Raw genomic sequence first — 23,508 nt, 5'->3', positions numbered from 1 at the left:
AGTTAATAAGTATCAGTATCATCAAAATAAATTTTTCTTTAACCTATAAGCCATTTAAATAGAGGTGAACTATCCTCAAGGAGATTGTAAAGCTCAGTGTTGCATTTTTAATGGTATATCAAGGAAGCTATTTATAAATTTAATGTTTATCAAGCGAAATTACATTCCTATAAATTTATTTTATTACCTAAATAATAAATGTTAATTTGAAACGCAGTTGATGTTGAAACACACATATATGTACAAAATAATACAAATATGAAAATATCATTATCTTTATTTTTTATTATTAATGCTATATTTAAACATTAGTTCATTTAATAGAGATGTATAAATAAGAAAAATAAATATACAAGTATTTAAATATGTACATACGTTTATATATATATATATATATATATGTATTTAGAATATAATATATTGTAAATTATGAATTTGACATCATTTTCAAAACAAAATGGTCAATAATTCTGAAATTTATGTATAATATATATATTTGTATATTAGTCTTTAATATCACAGTATTTTTCGTCAAAATACTATTTTGATTTATTTTAGTTTAGAAGATATTTAAAATAGAAATTACAAATAGCACTCTAATTTCAAGGAACGCGTATATAAAGTGCCAGCTTTAGTTGCAAATATCTCAAATCTAGAACGGTCAATAATTTCTAATTGCACGAGGAGTTACATAATATCCCCATATATACATAGTGCGAGTTTGATCGAAGCCTTATCATCTGTTTAAGAGCGTTAAAGTAACATCAAAATGTTGACTCGAGTAAAGCAGTGGGCGAAACAGAGCGGGAAAATGACGCGAAATTTCATTGTTGCCGCTGTATAGCGATCGATTTATTAGCCATTCCGGGCGCGAGCGCGATCGACGTCTCGTTTCGTATTCTTCGGGCCGCGCGCGATTGTATTGCCGGGAAATGAAGGTACTTCTTACTTAGCAACTAGGGCGAATATAAGCGCGGATTACGATAGCATTCGAAGGAACGAGGGCGCGAATCGTTGCTATTCCTCCGCCTTTTTCAGATTCCGTCACCGCGGTATTACGGCGTGACCGGCCTCCTGCTCCACCTCCTTCTTCGCATGAGAATATCGTAACATTTGAAAAGGTTTTAAAATCGTAAGCCGGCGCGATAAAAGTCGGCTGAGGATACTACTCCACGGCATCACGCGGCACTTCTGCCTTTCTATGAAGGGAAAGTGGATAATGGTGTAGGCGGGACGGGAGTTGCATGTTAAGCAGCGTGGCGTTAAAATATAAAGCACTTAACGTGGCACAGTCTCTGCTAATCTGCGATGTAAATAGCGACCTGTTTATAAAAAGAGAAAGAGAGAGAGAAAGAAATAGAGAGGAAAAAAGAAAAGAGCGGTATCTCGTTGCGTCGCGTAACAATTTTATATTGTCGGCGTCATACCTGTACCATTTCCCGGATTGAAACTTTTTACTATTGTGTAATTTTTAGTCTTTCAAAAATGTACATATAAGATTGAAACTATTATAATTAAAGTCGTTATAATCTTACACCATTATAATTAAAGCTACTTTTGCGATTTTCAACCTTATGCATTACAGCTGAAAATCATGTAACGTTCCATTTAGGGAATGGTATATGCATACATGACACTAACCGTATATGAGAAACACGGTGGTGATGCTCGGCCGATCGAAGTTTAACCCTAATTTAACGCTTCATGAGTCAAATTGATCCGAGCGATAAATTAAGATCCTAAAGTTGTTAAATCTTGAATTATTCCATATGAACATAGAATTATTATCTTAAAACGCGCACAATTTTTTACTTCTTATTTTATGTAGAATCAATATCGCTATTTATGCAGAATCAATATCACTATCTTCTCTTATATCTTAAACAGCCATAGTTATGCAAGAAATATTCAATTCACAAAATTCCATGGGGAATTGTTCAATAAAACACAAAATATTGGTTTAATCATCCAAATTTATTTTGTCGCCTTTAAAATAGGTCCCATTTGATGTGATACACTTATGCCAATGAATAATCCAATCATCGAAACACTTCTTATAAACACTTTCCGGTATGGCCCGCAGCTCCTTCTGCGAATTTTGTTTTATGGCTTCAATGAACTCAAAACGTCTTCCACGAAGTGTTAATTTGAGTTTGGGCAACAGGAAAAAATCACACAGGGCCATATCTGGCGAATACGGTACTTGGTCGATGATATTCATTGAGTTTTTGATAAAAAAAATCACGTACAAATGTCGATGTGTGGGATGGCGCATTATCGTGGTGCAAAATCCAAGAATTGTTCTTCCACAAATCCGGCCTTTTCCAGCGAACATTCTCTCTCAAACACCTCATAACGTCCAGATAATATTGTTTGTTGACTGTTTGCCCCTCCGGAAGGAATTCCAAGTGGACGACACCACGATAGTCAAAGAAAACAGTCAACATGAGTTTAATTTTCAGCGACTTCGACGTGGTTTTTTCAATCACTTCTCGGCCTTCTTTGAATGCTTTATACCACTTGTATGCTAGTGTTTTCGATAAAGCTGACTCACTTCTCCAACATTTACAACGACTCAGCACAAGAAATTTCGTTGACAACAAAGTTTGAGGCTAACTTAAGCTTATTAAGTGAAAAATCGGGACAAATGACGTCCCGCTTAGGGTTCTATTGGATCGCCTTTAATGAAAGTCGAAAATCGGGATGATTGATCAGTCTAACCATGACGTAATTAACGGAACAACCGTTCGATCGTTCGCGCTCTCGGTTATTAAATCCATCGCGTTTCCGATATTTATAATTTCCCAAAAATTCGATTATAACCTAAAGCGCGAAAATCCGACGGGGGCGAACGCACTACGTGCACGTTGACGGGTGGGTACAATGCTCTCCGTTTCGACCTTTCCTCCGCTTGTCTTCGAGTCCGAGATCGCGCGGACGTATTCTCGACCTGGCACGATAATAAATCCGCTTTCGAGACTTTAGCGACGTTAGCGCGCGCGCGGTATCGCGATAACGAACAGTCTGTTTGTCCGCCGCATAGTTCCATGTAGTTTGTGACGAACGTGAGGGAAAATTAAAGCCGGCGAAAAATCGCGTCGCGACAGGGAAACTAGGTGGAAACGCAATTTCATTGTCCGCGTGGGCAGTAACCCGGTTAAGACGCCACGCCGCGGCGCTGGCCGATCAAACTATCGCGAATTTCGTTATCTACGAGCTCGCTCGCATTTTCGCTGACGAGACCGCATATGCGCGCGACGTTGTTGCGTGGACAACCCGATAGACGGACGGGTAATTAAAATCCGGCCGGCGAAATCATATGAAACATTGGAATTTGTTCGCACAGCTCTCTCGGAATAACCGGCGTCGCGCACGGCGATGTCGACGTTATCGGGTGGTCGTGCCTCCCGTTGTTGCTCTCCCTTCCCCTTTGTTTCGCTTTTTTTCTATTCTTTTTTTTCAACCTTTCCGATCGTAAACATACATATCCGCTCGTATCGCGATACCGGCTCGTCATTAGTATGTACATCGCGGACGGGCGCGACGCGGGTAACAGTTGCGTAACGTAGCCGCGAAATTTAATCTGCATAATAGCAGACCGGACGGAAATCGCGAGAGGAAACCGCGATTAAAAAACGACGTCCGCCTCAACAGGGGTGGAAATTATGCGGGTATCGAGAGCGCGATTTTTCGGCGCGTTTGAGCGACACGCGCGCACGATACCATCCTAATATCCCGACTCTTCGGTATGCGTCGGCACGCGGCCGTTTGGAAAAATTCGCGTCGCGTCGCGCTTAAGACAACGATCGTGCGATTCCCGGACAGCCGATTTGATTCTCTTTTTATCCTGTTCGTTTTTCGGACGATCGCTGCAAATCGATACTTATGCAATATTCAGCGACGGCTCCTCTCTCTCTCTCTCTCTCTCGAGCAAACAAGATATATATTCCTTGCGCGATGCGAGACGGCGAAAATCGAGTTCGAAGACAATTTTCGGATAAAAGCGACTACCAATCTCGCATTGTGCCGGCGGGCTGTTTGCAGTCCGCCCTGTCGACGGGAGGAGGAGGAACTACCGGCGATAGTTTGCGGCCCGGCTCTGTTGTGCACGTGACTGTACGTGCGCGCGCGTGTGTGAACGCCGGGTTCGCTTCTGCTCGCTCTCTCGCACGCACGCACGCATGCACGTACGTATGTACGTTCGCCTGTATATGGATTGATTGCACTTTACCTGTAAACTGATGTACCAAGATCCTCACGATACCACAGCACAAGATGCACCGAGTCCCCCTCGTGAGTGGTTGATATGTCGCAGGGAAGATAGGTGGGATCTCCGACCAGTGCCACGATGTGTGATATGGGTACTAAACAGAGAGAGACGCGGAACGGTCAGAGTTGGTTTAACAGCGAAAGGCACTTTCGGGGAAATATCGTATTATCGGAGAATATCGCTCTCCGGCTGACACTTCGAGCGTGATGCGGAGAAAAAAGGCTCGCGCGACTCGTCGCGTTATAAAAGTGCATCGGGGGAAATCACGCAATCGGTGTCGCGGCTGTACAATCGATTATCTGAGGCGTCTAATTAGCACGTCCTCGCACGCAATGTTTCGCTTCACGCCGGGAGAGGGGGAGGGGGGATTTCTTCCGAACGGTTCTTTTTTTTACGGAGATAACCGAAAGGGATCCTAATTTTACACACGTATGTAATGAAAACACGTAATTCGAGAAGTCCGGACCGCCGCCGGCACCGCCGACGCGATGCGTCCGCATATTGATAAAAACGCAATTTGCTCGCGCGGAATATAAATGAATTCGTTCTATCAGAATAATCTTTCACTTTGTATGCAATTACGTACTCGTGTTTGTTTCATTTTCCCACCGAGTTTCTCTGTGATTATATTATTCGGTGACGCGTGAACACCTGCGTAATGCGATAAGTATCAGGCTATTATTGCTACTCGTATATAATCACGTTTAATATTAGGATAAACGCCTTTGTTAATTGGCATTAAATTATTTGCCGTTTCGGCGATAACGTGACGTTATATTAACGAAAATAAATTCCATCGATCCGGGGCGCGGCCCCGGCTTTGGTTTAATTGTTTATATTAATATATAATAGTTATTATAATATTTTGATGAAAAAATTGTGCAATCACATGTACCAATTTTGCGAGGGCTCCGTGGTTGTATCACGTTATCCATTTTCGGCTTATTAAATAGAGTAGAAGATTAATATGCCTCTTCGAGACGTATATGTTTTTTATGAACCCTTCTCCTCTCTCTCTCTCTCTCTCTCTCTTCTCCGTTTCTAATCCCACCAATTTCTCCCTATATGTATATTTTTAAAAATATATATTTGTTCCATTAAAAGTTTTCGAATTTTCTTCATCTTCATATTTAATCACTTTTCTCAATTATTATACACTGATTGAAAAATATTTAGTATTTGTAACTAGAATATCATGACTATAAATTATAGTAAAAGAATTATAGTCAAGAGAACTATTTTTCTAGTAATGAATGCGTAAATGTGCACACAGAAAAATACTACATATAAGTAAATATTGCTTGTTTCGAATTTGTTAAATAAGTTTATAAATCCGTAAATATTTTACAAGCATCATTTCATAAGCATTAAATTTATTCAAAGTATATTCTGAATCCTAGTAAAATTAGTCAATCAAGAATATTAATTTAAAACAAAAATCGGGTTGTTTACGTAAATACACCGAATTTAAATTTTCTTCGATGAAGTTTTATAATATTCTTGAAAAGAGAATAAATTCTTTTAAGTACGTCATAATGAGCTTTTCTAAAATTTGTGATGAACATATTTTAAGCCTATTGTCAAGAAAATATTCTTTGTTGAAGATAATGTTTACTTAAAAAAAGAAAGTAAACTGAGTAATCGCTTTTCTTAGCAACAGAATGATATAGGATTTTCCATTAAGAGGATTTCATTTTCAATTATTAGAAAAACAAAGTTCTTTTTTGAAAAAGTGATGATATTTTTATTCCAATGCAAAATACAGTCTGTATGATTAAATGTCGAACATAGTATCCGATAAATCGCCGTCTCGACTTTTTTGACAAATGATCACTTTTTTTAGGAAATTTCGCACGTTTTCGCATAATTGCGGCTCGATTTCGTGAATAACACTTTTGATATTGTCCTTAAACTTTTAAATCGTTTACGGAGCACTGATGTAGACCTTATCCTTCATATAGCTTCAACAAAAAAGAAAATAATCTAGAAGTGTTAAATCGCACGATCTATATGATTGTTTTGTGTGGTACGTTGCGCCATCCTGCTGGAAATAAACATCGTTCCAATCATTCACTTCAGGCCAAAAAAGTCGGTCAGCATCGTACGGTAACGCAGCCCATTCACTAAAACGGCACCAGCTTCGTTTTCACAAAAGACATTGATCTGGCTGGCCGAGCATAGGTTGGGGTCTTTAAATCATTAACTTAACTCAAACGCTCAAATTCCTTGATTGGGTTAACAATTGCTGGACGAGAAGTTGCTTCTTTACGTCCGAAAGCAATACGAACTTTACGAACTGTCTCCGCCAAATTTTCACCATTTTTGTAATGAATTTTTACAATTTCTATACGTTGCTGAAGAATATATCTTTCTACTTTCATTAACCGTATGCTTTTTATTTGCCAGCTGTTAAGGAATAACAGTTCTATTTTGAATAGGTTAAAAATGGCGCGAGATTTAAAATGAAACTTCTTAATGGAAAACCCTGTATTTTCTTGGTGTAAGAGTTACTATAGTATTAGTGATAATAACTTTAAATGCATTTTGCTGCTATTTAAAATACTACTATTTAAAACGAAGAAAAGGATATAGTTGAGGCCAAAAACAACTATTATTTCTATCAATGCACGCCTTCAAAATGTAGGCTCTTATCAACAGACGGATTTTATATTCAAGATCACCTCAAGTTCATCTCCAGATGTTTCATAACCAATGAAGAGCCGTACAATATCTGAAGATAAATTCAAGATGGACTTATAAGATTCGATTCTTAATATGGTCCCGTACACCTGTGATCTTGACGCTGAAATAACATCATACGTCTCTCAGACTTACATTACGAAAAAAAAGTATAAAAATTGCGACTTTCTGCAGTTTTTTGGTTTCTTATGACAATTAAAATATTATTATTATGTAATTATATATTATATATATTATATAATGGGACATTTTTTATCTTTCTGATATTTCTTTGTACATATGGTAAATTTATATGCAAGCAGGTTAAAAATTATCTGATCAAATTATTTATTTATTGCTGTCATATATATATTTTGGTTTCAATACAAATATATCCTAGTCGTGTAATACTTATTTAATAAATTATGCTATTGCACAGAGAAAAAATTTCTTTAAATTTAATAAAATTTTTTTAATTCAAACAAATTTCTTTTTTGAAACAGAACAAATAAACGAATGTTTGATTCAACAAACAGGATTGTTTAGTTTCTCAAATAATAAATATTTTTACGTCCAATGACACATTTCTTTTGTATTTTTATCCAAATATTATAATGATTATCACAATAAATTATTTGAAAGAAATAACACTATGTCAAAAAAAAATATTTAAAAACTTCTCCGCGATTCTATGAAATATTTAATGAAATAACTTTTTTTTATTGAAAACGAAATATTATATATTAAATAATACTGTTTCGGTATCAAACAATATGGTTTATTTTAACGAAACAACATTTTCATTCAAATAAAATAATACCTGATATTAAATTATGTTATTTATATTAAACAAACCCAAATCCAACAAACGTATATTAAATTCAGAGAAACCTTATAGTCTCTATATAGTATGCTGTATTATTTAACAAAAATTTTCCGCGTGTGGACTCAAATTCCTTTCATTGAATAACAGAGGAACAGGAGTGGGACATATCTTGTACAAAACTTGGAAAAGGGAATGAGTGAAAGAAAACACGTGCAAGCCTCGTAGGCCTAACATGTTACTGTCAGAGTTAAACGATCTCACGCAGAGATGAAACAAGGGCCGCAGTCGCTGCATATGTTACAAGTTTCAAACATTTTACATCCGCTTCGTAAAAAATAAAGAACGAAGGATACTTTCCGTTATAATTCCGATAAAACATCTACGAACGTACGAGACTGTGCAAAAGCTTTGATGCATTCGTGCATATATACGCCACAATAAGGTCGTAAAAATTCAGTGCTTGCGAAGATAAAATTCGAGACGTCGCGTCGATGCAACGTATCGCGTGCGCGCAGGTTGTTCTCGTTTCGAAACGTGGCAAACCTTTCGTTCGAAATTAAATGATCGCTATTTATGGCAATATTTCCCCTCCCTCCCCTCTCTCTTTGTCTCCTTTTCCCGTTTCTCTGGGTGTGTACGGATGCAGCACGGCAACGACGACGACGACAGAAAATTCTGAAGTATTCACGAAGATCCTAGCAGACGTCGTCGTGAGCTCGTGCGCCCGCTTTGTCGTTTTGCTACGTCGATTTTCTACGACGACGACAACGACGATGACGACGACGACGGCGTATCGGCCCTTTTCTCCTTCCGTATACCCGCGGTCCATTCGCCGAGATATCCGGTGTCGGAGATATCAGGGGCTGAGTCGCGTCGACGAGTCGTTTTATCCGAGCGCCTTTTACCAAGAATAAAATTTGCGACGGGCTCTAAAGTGCAAAGAGCGTTCGATTGCGCCGTTCCGCAGTGCAACGCTACGCGACGCGGCTTGGCATAAATAACATTTTTTACAATTACATTGTTCGCTCGATAAAAACGCGTCTCATTCTATACATTTACAGACGTCGAGCTGCACGCCGTCACTGCTTATTCTCTAAACGGAAAAATCGTTCATACGCGATAATCGCGCCAAGCCGCGGAAAACTGCAGGAGAGCGAGCGAGCATGCATGTGTATGACATTTATGAGCCCGCGATATATCGCGCGCCGATTGTTTCTGACGGTGTTACCGACTTTATGATAATCGTGCATTCGAAAATACGAAATGAAACGTTCCGGATGTTTTTGCGTACGTCAATATACACGCGAATATGGAAGTAGAAAATATTAGAATAAAATGAAATGCCTTTTCTCCGCCAGAGAGGTCCGCCCGGACCGAGTCGGACTGATGACGGTTCGAAGCTGAAGAAAAACGTGGAACCACGTCGACGAGCAGCTATTATTAATCGAAATTCCCTGCGATGAGAGAAAGGAGCGGACTGGCAGGATATTGGAAGTCCATGAGAGAGAGAGAGAGAAAGAGAGAAAGTATAGAGTGTAGAATATATTTAAATTCTGGGATGAAACCCCTCTTAAATTATCAATGTATAGTAAACAAAGCTTATCTTGAGTAGAATAATACATATGATTAATAACGCAAATAGTACATAATTATAATATCAATATAAGAATGGCTGGTTTTATTGCGAACGGCACCGTAAAAAGCAAATGAAAAGAAAAGAAAAACGCTATAGAGAATGCAACAGAACATTTAATAATATCTATAACAGTTGCAACCTTAATGAACACGACGTAAGGAAAATTACTCATTGCCACAGAGTTAATTATTATTTAATGACTGTCTTTCTCGAGCTAACAAGTATAATTTAAGCTCATGTCAGAAGACAATTAATGATGTGTTATTAATAAGTTCTTTAGAAGTAAGTTTTAGAAATATGTTGCCTGTGTGTATGCCTCTCTCTCTCTCTCTCTCTCTGTGCGTGTGTGTGTGTGTGTGGTAAGAAGAAGAAGAAGAACAGCGGATCACGCTGATATTCGCTGATAAATTGATCCGGTGACCGGCGGGATATGCGACGTGTTCTCATAAAATCCTCATAAATTCGGGGAAAATTAGAGTATTACGTCTTACGACCGACTGATCGGATTAAAGTCGCATGATGGATCGTTAAACCCCGGTCCTTTTATGGCGCGAGCGCGGATCGCCGCGATCGGATCTCACGTGCGCGGCCGTTCTTGGCGCGGATTTAAAAATCGACAAATCTACAAAGCGAAATTCGAAAAGCGCACTTCAACATCGCGTCGCGTCACATCGAAGGGCGGATCGCCAAAGTGTCGGTTCAGCACACCGCATTCCCAGGCGACTATCGCCTTTTCCGTCCTTCCTTTTTTTTTTATTATTTTTCCTCTCTCTCTCTCTCTCTCTCTTTCTCTCTGTCTCTCTCCTTCCTCCTCTTCCTTTTCGCCGTTCGCGCATGATACGTCGAAGATATCCGCGGACTAGCTGCACGCTTTAACGGCGGATGATTTTATCGCGCCGACAGACGTGTGCGCAGGCGAGCAGTTTTGTTGCGCGTGTTCGTTGTTCGACGTGCCGGGTAATGGCTTCCGGGTGCTATCCCCGCCGATACTTAGGAGATATTTCTCTCTTTCTCGACCTTGCTCGCCTTCTCCTCTCCCTCGCTACTCCTCGTATCCAGGAGACCCGGCGCGACGTACAGGAGTGCACCGTGTCATCACGCGTCTAGTATCCGACGTAAGCCCTCGCGTCCTCCAATGGGACTCGGAGACAGCGCGCATTTTTCCCGACGCTCTCGTCTCGCGCGAAAGTGCAAATATCGTTCCCTCTCTCTCTCTCTTCCTCTTCTTCCCCAAAGTATAACTCTCAACAAACACCGCGTATCCTCCGTCGTAGACTGTAGAAATAATCGTATCGCGCTGCTCACCGTTGCTCGGCAATCAGGCACCCTCGTCGACGTGTGAATTAATAAAGAGCCAGCGACAAGATCTGCCCCCGACGCGAGTATAACCACCGTACGTCAGATTTGCGATACGCATTATTCCCCGGGACAAGGCGGTATCGAGGGGACGAAAGACACAGTTTCCCCCCCATGATCGCCGATATATTCGCACCCTCCCTTCCTTCCTGCCTACCTGCCTCGTCCGATCGCGTCGTCATTTCCCCGTCGATCGTTACACCGTGACGTTCGAAAACACGTCTTGACGTTTCGTGCCGTATCAACGACACGTGTGCATTATATCGGCGACGTTGCAGGCGTCGCTTGCGTCATGCTGTTTGTCATATCGCGGGAAGCATGTACGTAAACGGCTGTCGTGCAGCAGCGACGCGGCAGCGGCAGCAGCCAGGAGCAGCAGCGCACCGCGGTCTGAATCGATAATATCAAAGGCAAGAGAGAGGACGTGTAGGCTTCGGACTTTGCGGTCCGCTCGGATTTGACCCACATAGAGAGTGCTTAACGACGGCAAATCGGATGACGGCGCGGCGCGTAGCATATCGAATCGAGCGGCGACGGGATATCAGATAGGCGCGGGTTTCACGAGTTTTAAGTGCCATTTCCTTCCCCAACAGGGCGCCGCTAATTCGAAAATCGCCGAGGCTTACGTACGCCGCGTTTACGACAGACGGTAAAGTACAGGGGACCACCGGGGAGAATTAGTTCGCGCGAGAGGACGAAAAGAGGCGGACGATGATGACGGAGAGTTCATCGGTCTCGGCAGGATGACACGGCTGCGGAGAATCTCCATTGGAAAATGCAATCAGAAGTGACACACACGCACACAAGTTTGAGTGCCGAGAACTAATTTTGGAACCGTAAGACGAACAGAGCTGGAGTTTTCCTCGAGGCAAAATACCCGAGGCGGCCGGCCGGATTTCTCTGATTTTGTATTGACGTTGAACCGACACGATCGACGGATTCGGACGGGAGGGTGTGCGGCAGAGGCGTGTATAGGGGCGCATTTAGCACTAAATGTGACACTAGATAACGGGATACGGGTTGATGTATCTCGTAAATTGCTTAACGCTCGCTCGGAATCGCGCGATTTACAGCACTCCCTCCATTTCTCTATCTCTCTCTCTCTCCTCCGTCCGGCTGTTGATCCGTGTGTGAACGTACACGTAGAAATTTTATGTTGAATAATATAACATACTAATAGCATACTTTACTACACTTGTATTGCGCGACTAGGGTATAGATGAAAAATAAAAATCGATATACCATTTTGTTTTTAGGCTCTAAAACTTTATTGGAAGTGTAAAATTTGTACGCAGATGGATGCAAACTCGAAACTCTTCTCTATCAAAATATTCATCCATCTATTTATTTACTTATTTAAACGGAAAGTATACCCCTTGATTTACAAATAAATGATAGTTTTGTAAGAATTACTACATGTGAATCCTTGCAAATAATTATTTTTTAAGATATTTGAGAATTGACGCTCCTAGAAATTAGACCCCAAAACTGATATACCCATGACACCTTTATAAGGTATTACAAAAAAAAAAATAAAAGCACTGAAATTATATTATTTTGTACCTTTACATTTATCAGTTTCAATTATATTCTGTGAAATTATGTTTTCTTTTCACTGCAAACTTCAGGTATGTCGGTTAAAAGTAATCATTTCAGATATCTCTATATGTCTATAGTGTTCTATAGTGTTCTATATGTCTATAGTTCAGTGACAGAGGATAAAGATTGGCACAGGATCTAAAATGACTTAAAAAGTTCAAAATTCACAGTATAAGATAGCATTGTCAAATAAATTACTTATCGCTCATCCGTTACTTTAATTTCCACAAGAAGAGAGCTCGATAAAACTTTAACATAATGAAAAATCAAGCAGCGCTAATAATCACTTGCAAAAAGAAATTCAGGTCGGAAAGGGTTAATATGTAAGGTTGAAAATTACGTAACTTTTCGTTTAGGGAATGGTATAGCATATATAACGCCGACTGTACTTCTTCGGCTCACGAATATATGTATCATCGAGAACAATTCTCTGCGTGTATTTATTATCACCGCAATAAAGGAACTCATACGATTACGATACGTATGTATGTGTGTGTGTGTGTGTCTATTCCTGCGAGTATTTGTTGTTCCTTGGCTACTTGGAAATTTACTATAATAGTGCATAAGAGGATGATTGGCGGTGGATTAGCGCGTATCAGCACTGTCGCGAATAGCGGCCGGGCGAATTAAGATTATTCCGTGCTTTTACGCCCAGCTGCGCGCAACTCGAGCGTATCAGGAACCACAGCGTATCCAAGTATATTCACGTCATAGCCTTAATCCGGGAATGGTAAGCATGCACGGCAGCCCCGTGTTGCTCGTAATCGCGAGTACCCGAAAATTTCACAAGCTGTGATTGAGTCGCATCCGCTTGCTCGCCCGCTCGCTCGCTGACGGTGTCGCTACCTACGCTACCCCGCTACCTACTACTGCGACATCGATGCGCTTCGGTGAATGAAGTGCTTGTACGATGAGAAATACAAGGACATAGAATAGGGGACGCGTGTATGACACAACACCGGGAATTTCGCCGGGAGCCGACGGCTGCTCCCGAGCGCAGTCCAGTTTGGCAGTTGAATGAAAATATTCAGCAGGTGCGAGCGAAGAACCCGCGTACCAGGTGCACTAAAAAATAGTCATATCGATCGTCGCGTGAAAACGTCGTTAACGCGCGGATAAATAAATAATCACAGAGCCTCTGGGCGTATATCCTCCTTCGCTCTCTCTCTCTCTCTGTCTAATGCTTTCTTCCTTTATCTTTCGATCTCTGGCCATAATCTTGGAATTATTCGGTATCGATCGTAAATTATAAATGCGATCGTAATATATTTCATGATGTAGTAATGCGACGTAAAACTTTTATGCTCTCGCCAGGGAGAGAAACGTATGCGGATATTTCCGCGAACGCGCGCACACCCGTGCGGCATATAAATGCACGCGCGTTGCCTGTTAAATTCAATGCATTAGAGGAAACGCATTAAATTTACAAATACTTCATCGACGTAAATGACGTAAGCCGTACCGCAGCGGCGTTGCCGCGAACCGTATATACATCAGCCATGAAATATTCGGATCCGTTTCCCAACCCCGGCTAAATACTGTTCTCGCGCCCGTAAGCGTTCATTCGCCGCCGCCCTCTCTCACCCTCCTCCTCCCCTTCTCTCTCTCTCTCTCTCTCACTCTGCCTGAGCATACAACACGGGAGGTGTGGATAAAAAATTTATTTATAATAATTGAAATGTTCCCAGTGTGGCATTATTCGCCCTTTGTGCAAATTCGCGGATTTTCACCGTAGATTTGTCCGATCCGACAGCTCGCATCGATGCATCATGGATGCGCTCTTGAATAAGCTATGCACAGCAAAAGCGGCTTTTTTTTACACACTTTCCAATCGGCCGTGGTTTAATATGGACTCAGCTTTGACATGTTATTTAAACACGTCCGACGTACTTTTAATTACGCTCTGACGCAGAAGCCCGACGAGCTACCGAAGCGGCGAACAAAGCAGCGACTAATGTCGGCACGAGATTTCTGCTTCCCGAGAATCTCTCTCTCTCTCTCTCTCTCTCTTTATATTAATTTGTCCGTTTTTTATTATTGGTCTATTGTACATTGCGACCTTACTGATGAACTAAACACAAAATTGCACTGCGTCTTTAACTTATATGTGCGTTTTGCACACAAAGAAGAAAAACTGGCTATCAATCAGGAATCGACGTCTATATCACTTAGGATGCTTATTATTTTTTCAACTTTCAGTCTTAAATACCGTCGTATCCATCGATGATGTTTATTTTTTCGTTGCCGACAGCTAGAACCACGTCCATCACTACCGACAGACTGTTCATACCATTTTGCCGTACTGAAATCTATAAAAGATTCCTTGTAATTCAAGCTGCTTACTTATGGACATCATTACCTGACGAGATAGTCACTTATTTGGCTAAATTCAAATATACCTTAATGGTCTACGCTTTAAATTCAGAAAGGTTTACAGTAACTACAAAACATTGAGACGATCATTATGTGAAAAACGTTAATGTTTAGAAAAATCTCTAAATAAATATGGTTTTAGTTGACACTTAAATAGATAAATATATTTTTCGTTTGCATATTCTTTTATATACAGCTTGCGCTATCTTCTATTGTACATTATTCTTTTTTGCTTTCTTATATTATTTCTTGTATAGCTAAAAATAAATGCACATGTCACGCTATTTTAAAAAAATTCACTTATATTTTCATGTTATCTTTATATTTATTACTCTGACAAATTCTTATCACTATACTGCATTGCAGCACTATTATTACTATTATCCTAATTTAATACTTCGGTATTTATTTACACTTACGTATATTTTTCATTGTCTTGTATTATTCCAAACTTCGGCAAGCAACTATACTTATATTAAGTTTCTGTAAACGCGAAAGATTTATTCCAGAATAAAAATAAATACTCTCTCCTTTGTTTTCCGTCTTTTTCATGAGCGCCCGCTCCGCGAACTTCCTAGTTTCCAAAATTTCACACGGAGACGGAGGACACGTCACGGTTCCGGCGATGACGCGGCGCGCTAGAAAAATCCATGGGCTGAATAAAACGAAACTGGCGGTCATTGTTCTGACGCTATATAAAATCAAATACATGCCCCGAGCTAAAACTGACACTCTAATGCTGAACACAGCGGAATCGCATTAACGTCGCGCGATAACGTTTTTCAATCTCGCTTCAACTCTTTCTCTATCTTCCTCTCTCTCTCTCTCTCTCTTTCTCTCTCTTTTTGTCTCTTTCTGTCTCACACCATCGCGCATGGAACATTCTGCTTTCGAGAAAACAATAGTTTTCGAAGCGTTTATAACTTGTAGTCACGTTCACCTGTCGTTCGAAGTTTACCGATGCTGTGTGCGATGTCGATTAGCGCGCACAACGACACGAAATGAATGAAGATAAAAAAGTGAACAGTCCGACACATCGTTCCGCATTCATCTATGACACGAGCATGTGAACTTTGATCGCTCTCGCGAGGGGACGATGCTTCGGGTATTATTAACTCTCTAATGGCAAGATAAAATCAGAACGACTCTATGGTTTCGTTTATTTTATAGCATGTACGCGCTGTTTCCCTTTTTAAGAGGGTTTTCTGATCTTGAGGCTTCAAAAGATCAATTTTTTTTATATTTCTCGAAAGTTTATAGTCTTAAGAATATCCTACATCATTACTGCCCACCGGATCCTGAAAATTGATGTAAGCAAAAATCAGTGGAACGCTCGGGACATTTACGCACGATCCACCTCTTGACCAAAAGTTTTAGAATTCATCAAACCAATTTATGAAGATTTGTCTTCGAATAATTTATTAGAGATATCTCGGAACACATATTCAAAATAATAATGAATTTTTAAATTCATTAGTAGAGATATTCCCTCCCAAGCATATTGTCGCCAGCAAAAAAGTGGTTGACATTGTAAATTTTTTAGCAATTAATATCTTCAACGACGGATAGATAAATGTTCTTAAAATAATGAAGGTGATAGGCACAACCATCGGTAGCACAACTTATGATTTTGCCGTTTCACGGAACAACGATTGTCTCAAGTGCTCGGAGCATCGCGCATCTTCGAGCTCCAAGGAAACCAGAATTGTCGCTCCAGAGCACAGAACATTACACAACGAAATTTTTGCAGAAGAGGAAGGTTCCTTTTATGGCCCTGGAATAATTGATTAAAAGTAAGTCCGAAAGTTTCGACGTGTCACGAAAAATGTTTCATCAAACTTTATATACATTTTTTTCAAAACTATATTTTCAAATATGGTACATACGATTTCAAAAAAAGTTACTTGTCCGATTGGCTTCCGCTTTTACAGTTATACTTAACAATGCCGTTATCGCTTGAACTAGAATAAATAGTCAACATTGATTTTTTCAATTTTTTTTAAAAGCCAAACAAAAGGAAAATATGAGTAAAATTAGAACTATTTTCTTTTAAACTGTCGCTATATTGAAAATATGCATGCGATATTAATAATCCTAATTCAGACGAAAATTAAAAGCCTATTCACAAAAAAAACGAACTTTTTGCTTTCAGATTAATTCCACAACTTCTACGTTGTCTACCGTTTGACTGTGCTCGCAGTGTAGGTCTAACTTCGGCGCCATATTGAACTACGTAATTTGAATAAAGATAGAATAAAATTTTTTTTTTTAATCCACACTGAATGCACTTTTTAACGATATATCGTCTTTTAACTATATCTTAATCTTTATACATAAAAAATTCCCAAAAATACGTCTGAATTCACCTGCCAAGGTCAGAAAACCCCCTTAAAAATGTTTCATGTTATTATTCACTTCTTTTATCCATTTGTACATTGATTACACGAAAAATGAACGGAATAGAACAAAGAGTCGAATCCGACCCCGCCTTTCTGGAACGTTGAAAATCCACTTTGCCAATAGAGGGTTAACGAGGAACTATTTTTAGCTCGCGCAACGACACATTCCGTCTCGTTAAAATCACATTTGTAACGCGCCACTTTGGCTATAATTGAAAGATACGCACGCCCACGTTGCCCCTTCTATCCGAATACACGCACAGAGACATCTCAATAATTTCCGCTCGTTGCATTACGCCGAAATTTAATAATTACCGGTGGCGACCACACTGTGCATCGGCCCACGTCGATTATTATCGCACCAGCCGCGAGAGGTATTAAAACATGGCGCGCGCCCGCTGAGTAAGGAGAGCCCCTGGCTCCACCTGGCCGAGTTCAATTTATTAATCCAATCGCATTGGGAATTCGCTTTGCTGTCGGAAACGTTGACAAAATCGACGCGGTCGGTCGGTCGAAGGGCTCGATCGCGATCCCCGTTGACACGTCAGCCGGACTTATTTAATGACCGGTTTATCTCACAACGGCATCGAGCTCCAATGCAGGAAATAAGCCCGCGCCATTTCATCCCGGATATACCCACTGCACGCGGAGAGACGGATAAAGCCGGAGATCGTGAAAGCGCGTCCTCGGTCACGGTGTGTCCTGAGGGATCCGTCCTTCCCCGGCCGCCCGCCGTTGGTTTTGCCAATGCAAATTGACTTGTCAATTTGCACAATGCATAGCAATAAGCGGCACGCTGATATAGCACGTGCTCGGGTTTGCGAGGTCTCCTTGGTTTCACGGACGAGAGATTCCATAATATCCACTATCTCTCGCTGGACGGGTCCCGGCGGGACCCGCGAAAGAAGACCTGCCGAACTAATTCTTCCTCTCTCTCTCTCTCTCTCTTGTGCGCGCACGGTACGTATGTATGAAAACAGTCTAATTAATCGCACGATAGGACTGTACCGACCTCCATACGGCTTTGGTTTCGTTTATACTCTCGACAATGTAATCTATACATTTTAATTTTACGCCTTCAACAGTTAGCCCTTTCAACATTTCTTGGTCAGTCACTTACAGAGTCTACATAATATATAAAATATGTTAGAAATTAATAAGCGTCAATATCGGTAAAATAGATCTCTACTGATCTCTAGGTCGTCTGAGAAGGCGCACCATTAAGTGTGTCAAAGTAGCTATCGAAATTTCGACTCGGGTGATGCACTCTACTCCGCTTGGTCGCGTTCTGCTCCGCGCTCTTATTGGACGGGTGATATTCTGTCAAAATATTTTCCATCCAGCTGGGCAGGCGTGTATTTCATTTTTCTTGGCCGAACTTAATTTCTCGAAGACGTCGATACTGTCGACTCGCGCGTACCAGCATTTTTCACCAAACAATCTCTCTTGCGCGTCACACTTTCTTATTCCGTCCATCACTTCGCCCGACGTTTCTAAATTCCTCGATATATTCCCGTTCGTGTCCCGGCTCGCACACGCGTGTCGTTCGAAATATATATCGAACCTGTATGAACCTCCTATACGACCAGCCAATGCGACCATATAAAAGCATCTTCGCGTTAATATCCGCGCGCGATTACAATGTAGCTCTCGAATTACATCCGGTTAATCTCATTTGCAGCCGTGCCGTGTATCGACAGGACGAAAGCCTCGCGCGGCCAATAATTATTTTACATGAAGCCCTCTCTCTCCCTGCCTCCCTCTGTGACCCGCGAGAATGAATTACACGCCGGCGTACTCGTTAGACGTAACGAATGCACAAGCAGTATTAACAATAGCAAAGCGCCGGAAAAGTTAATATAAATCCCGAGTATAATGCCGGAGCTCTCCGATAAAGCGGAAGCGAACGCGCACACGGTACTTATTTCCACCTCTACCGCCACTTTTGCGATCGCATGAACGGAACCCTGGCTCCTGCTCGCGCGTTCGGCCTTTGTTCCTCGCTTTCTCTTTCTCTCTCTCTCTCTCTCTCTCGCGCGCACCAGGACCGAACTCTCAAAGGGGTAAAATCTCCGATACACACTTTCATTCGTATTCATTTTAATTATCCGCCGCCGGGCTGCAGGAGACCGGCGCCGATTATTCCCAGCCGTCGAGCGCACGCGCGCCCGCGTTACCGCGCAACTTATTTATCAATCGGAATATTTAATAGCGAATCAAATTATTCATGCATGTCATATCGAGAACAATAACTGCCGCCGCTCCACTGTCGCTGTCATTCTTCATTTATCTGTAACTACACGCGCGCAAGCGGGCTCCCACGTCTACTAANCCCCCCCCCCCGGCGCGGAGGCGGTTCGTATATTTCCGCGGAATTAACATCACGCTGAATACTTCGGATATTTCAACGGGTTTCACCCATTATCGCGTATCACGTTCGGCAGTTACACAAACAGAGAGAGAAAGAATTTCTCTTTTACACGCTCCCAAGTAATATTCTGCGTCGCGTGAATGCTCGATCCACGAGTGCGCAGGCAGCACAGTCGAGTCTCTTTTTCCCCTCTCGAGAGGAAATGGGACTCTGCAGATTCGTTGACTTGTCTACCTTCTACGATGATATCGACGCGACGTTTCCAACGGGATCGAGCAGTTTCTGTTTATTACCGCGACACGTGTCTAAACGAGCTCGTTCTTTCCTTCTCTCCCGCGGCTGCGCACGGATATCGCTCTATCACCGATGCGTGTAAAATTCGCTCGACGTCACCGACCGGTAAAATGTATCGCTCATAATGTTATTAGGTAATTTTATAGTTGTCGTATGCTTTCAAGCGTGTAATGCCGCACGGTATATTTACACCGATGAAATTATGCCATCGTGCGATCATCGGCATACACGCGCACGCGTGCACAAATCAGTGACATGCTAGCGAGCTGTTATTTTTGCATGAGCGTCCCACGCATCAGTGACGTTGATTAATCACACGTGCCGCGGCCGATCTCTCCGTCTTTCTCTCTCTCTCTCTCTCTGTGCGATAATAATTGATCATTTGGCGATAATTGGATAACGCGCGCACGTATGCTTCGCGATCCGCGCGGAGCCACGACTGTGCGTGCAATTTGTTTCCCGCTCTCTTTTCTATTTTTCTCCCNTTTTTCCCCCCCCCCCCCCCTACCTCTTCCCCTACTTATCTATCTATCTCATAGGAAAACGGCGATCGCGGAACTTGGATGAGGCGCATCGAATGTTCGCGACGCTGCGACGGCTTCTCGAAATGGTCAAGGAACAATCCTCCGATTTATGGACGCTGCCGCACGCGACGGAAATAATTTATGCAATTAATCGGTAGCTCGTCCCTGTTTCTGCGCGAAACAATTGCGACCCGGGTAGGAGGGGGGGGGGGGGCGAGTTCAAGAAGAAAACGATGAAAACCGTCGCGCTGGGATATTTCCAAACGATTTAAACACGAACTCTCGTTCCGCACGCCCGGAGTCGTCAATAAAACTATACCTCGCGGAACAGGTTATAAATCTCGCGTCCGAGCTTACAGCTTAATCATCGAAAAATGCCGACAGCCGATGGTGATTTATGCAGCTTTAAAACTACAATCGTGTTAAATGAAAATACGGCCGGCGGTGCCATTAGCCGAACGCGACGATACCGGGCTGAATCCTACGCGAGCGCATGTCGCAGAGATATATGTTCCAGTATGTCAGAATAATATGTCGGCCGCGCAGAGAATTGATATAAACAGTACGTTCAATTAAATAATGCGAGTATATAACGTGGCAGCGCGAGAACGTAAATCATTATAGAACGCTAAGGGAAAAAAGGAGAGAAAGAGATAGAAAAAATGTCGTGTAAAATAGGAAATACTGTCACTATCGAATTCCGTCTGATGTATATTTTATTCAGCGTTACACTCATCGCTCACCTGTGACAATCGACTTTTTCTTAACGTATTACATCCGGCATTCACTTCCCAACTCGCTCGCATTTTACGAGCAAAAACGCCCCGCACGTGATTATAGCGTCTCTCTCTCTTTCTCTCTCTCTCTCTCTCTCTCTCCCTCTCTCTCTCTCTCTCTCCCACTTTCTCTCTCAATTAAATGTAAAACTAAGATTATGTTTATAAATAGGAAAATAGGACATGAGGGATAAGAGGAAAAGAGGATAAGCGTGTAAAAACAAAATTACGAAAGAAATATATTACTGGAAGTAATAAGTGAAATGAACTATCTAGAAGTAATAATAGATGAAAATTCAAATTTTTCGGCACATGTAGATTATATTGGTAGGAAAGTAGAGACGAAATTAAATATTACGCAAAGAATTGGTATAGATCTGACATCAAACATAAAATGATAGTATATAAAATGATTATTGTTCTATTATCAGAGTATTGCACATCAATATTAGTGAATTTAAATAAGAGAAATTTATAATATTTGCAAAAACTGCAAAATCAAAGAATGAGAATCGTATTATGTGCAACACAAGGATACGGATTATAGATATGCTTGGAGTATTACAGTTGGTATTAATTAAAGAAAGAATCGGATATAATAGCATATGCTTGTTGATGCATAAAAATAATAGTAAATGGAATGTGTCCAAATTATTTGTTTTTATAAAATAGAATTAGTGTGATATGAAGTTGCAATAAATACGAGACAAAGAAGTAATATACATATTGATAAGTGCAGAGCTAGCGAAGAACAGAAAACGTTATTATATAACGGAAATGTACAACCTACTGACTGAACTAAAGCAAAATTAAGTAAAACTTGAGAAAAATGCTAGCGCAATATATTAAGCGGAAAGAGCGTATAAAACACGTACAACAATAAAAGTTAAACATTGTTAATATTATTATATATAATATTAGAATTATGAAAATATTTTGTAACGAGCACGCCGGAGTTAATAAATATCTATCATCATCATATCTCCCCCCTCCCTTCCTCCCTCTTTCTCTCTCTCTCTTTCTTTCTCCCTCTTTCCCTTTATTTTCCTCGCTTGTCGTCAATAATTTGATAATTAAATACAACATCAATTTCGTCGCGCGATATTGCACCATGTATCAATTTCTTTTAATGCGTGACGAATCAACGGGCGTAATAAATGTATTATGTTCCGCCCGTCGTCTTTGTACGCGCAATCCGATCGCAATTGAACTTTATCGTCAATAATCTCGACTAATAATCGCGATAATGGCCGCACGATCTTCGAGAGCGCGACGCTGCGAGAGAAAGAAATAGATGAAAAGAAAAAAGAAGAGAAAGAGAGAGAGAGTGAACGAAAGGCGTTGTCAACGAGAACGACCACGCCGGCGCTTTATGGACGCTCGATAGCGTATTTATGGTTCCATAACGTCGTAAAAGTGAAAGAAACTGCGGGCTACGTGTCATCGCGAAATAGTGCGCGGATCCGTAAATTTGATAAGTGTCCTCCCACCGTCGCCTCTCTCACGCTCTTATCCTTTGTCTTCTGCCGCGGCAGCGTCGGTTCGCGATCTCGTGAAAGGAAATACGTCGTATAAGTGATTCGCAATAACGCGGCGTAAGAGCAGGAGTCAGTCGTAAAAGTGGCGGCCAATGGGTGGTCTCGGTGCCGCTCGCATACGTTCTCAGACGGCATCCGATCGTCATCCTCGTCGCTCGTCACGACGGATTTTCGCCGGTTCTTTTTACCATCACGCCCGCGCTCTCTCGCTTTACGACGCGAGCCCTCTGTAAACCGCGTCTCGCGGACGATTACCCGCGTTTACCGAGTTTTATCACGCAGCGCGCTTACAGATCGCACCGGTGTAACCGCGGTCCCGTCGACGAAATGACTAACGCAACCCCGCCGTCGTCGAGAAAACGATTACGCGATCTTGGAGGCACAGTGTGCGCGACGTCGAAATATGAATTGCTCGCCCGGAATCACCGGCCGGATACTCTTACGATCGCGGATCGACCGGAAACCATTTCTGTGCGATCATGTACAGAAACCCCGCCCCTCCGCGTCGTAACAGGAACGCATTCACGCGATTTTAAGTTAAGTCGCTGGAAGAAAGCGAAAAGGAGCGAAGGAGAATTCGCGAACGTGGAGGTAGCAGTGGTAGCGGCATCTTCGTCCGCCGGACTTGAGAGGAGGACTCGCGACGCGTAGGAACATCGCGTGGCTCCCGACGATAGAAAATTCACGAGACAATTAATGTCTCGGCGATTCGATATAATATGAAAAGTTCCGGGGAGTGGTTACTATTACGCCGAGGTCTATTACGCGTTACTCCATCGCTCGCTCGCGCACGCGGGGTTAAAGACAACGGTTATTATCCGCGCTGTCGGTTGCCGAGAAAAATAACCCCGTCACTCCCCCTTCCCC

The 23,508-nt window shown here is 41.7% G+C and overlaps 1 protein-coding gene across 1 annotated transcript in view; it reads right to left on the bottom strand.

Annotated features, from left to right (window-relative positions):
- LOC106749443 (hemicentin-1-like) overlaps positions 1-23,508 on the bottom strand; it is a 410,426-nt gene that overhangs the window by 158,371 nt on the left and 228,547 nt on the right. Inside the window, exon 2 of the mRNA XM_014628886.1 lies at positions 4,232-4,364. Within this exon, the coding sequence (XP_014484372.1) occupies positions 4,232-4,364 (133 nt within the window). The remainder of the gene's footprint in view (positions 1-4,231; positions 4,365-23,508) is intronic.

The sequence above is a fragment of the Dinoponera quadriceps genome, unplaced genomic scaffold (assembly GCF_001313825.1).
Source record: "Dinoponera quadriceps isolate SergipeBrazil2010 unplaced genomic scaffold, ASM131382v1 scaffold3736, whole genome shotgun sequence".
Lineage (NCBI taxonomy): Eukaryota > Metazoa > Arthropoda > Insecta > Hymenoptera > Formicidae > Dinoponera > Dinoponera quadriceps.
Note: the sequence above shows the minus strand (reverse complement) of the source record. Positions and strands in the feature narration are given on the sequence as shown.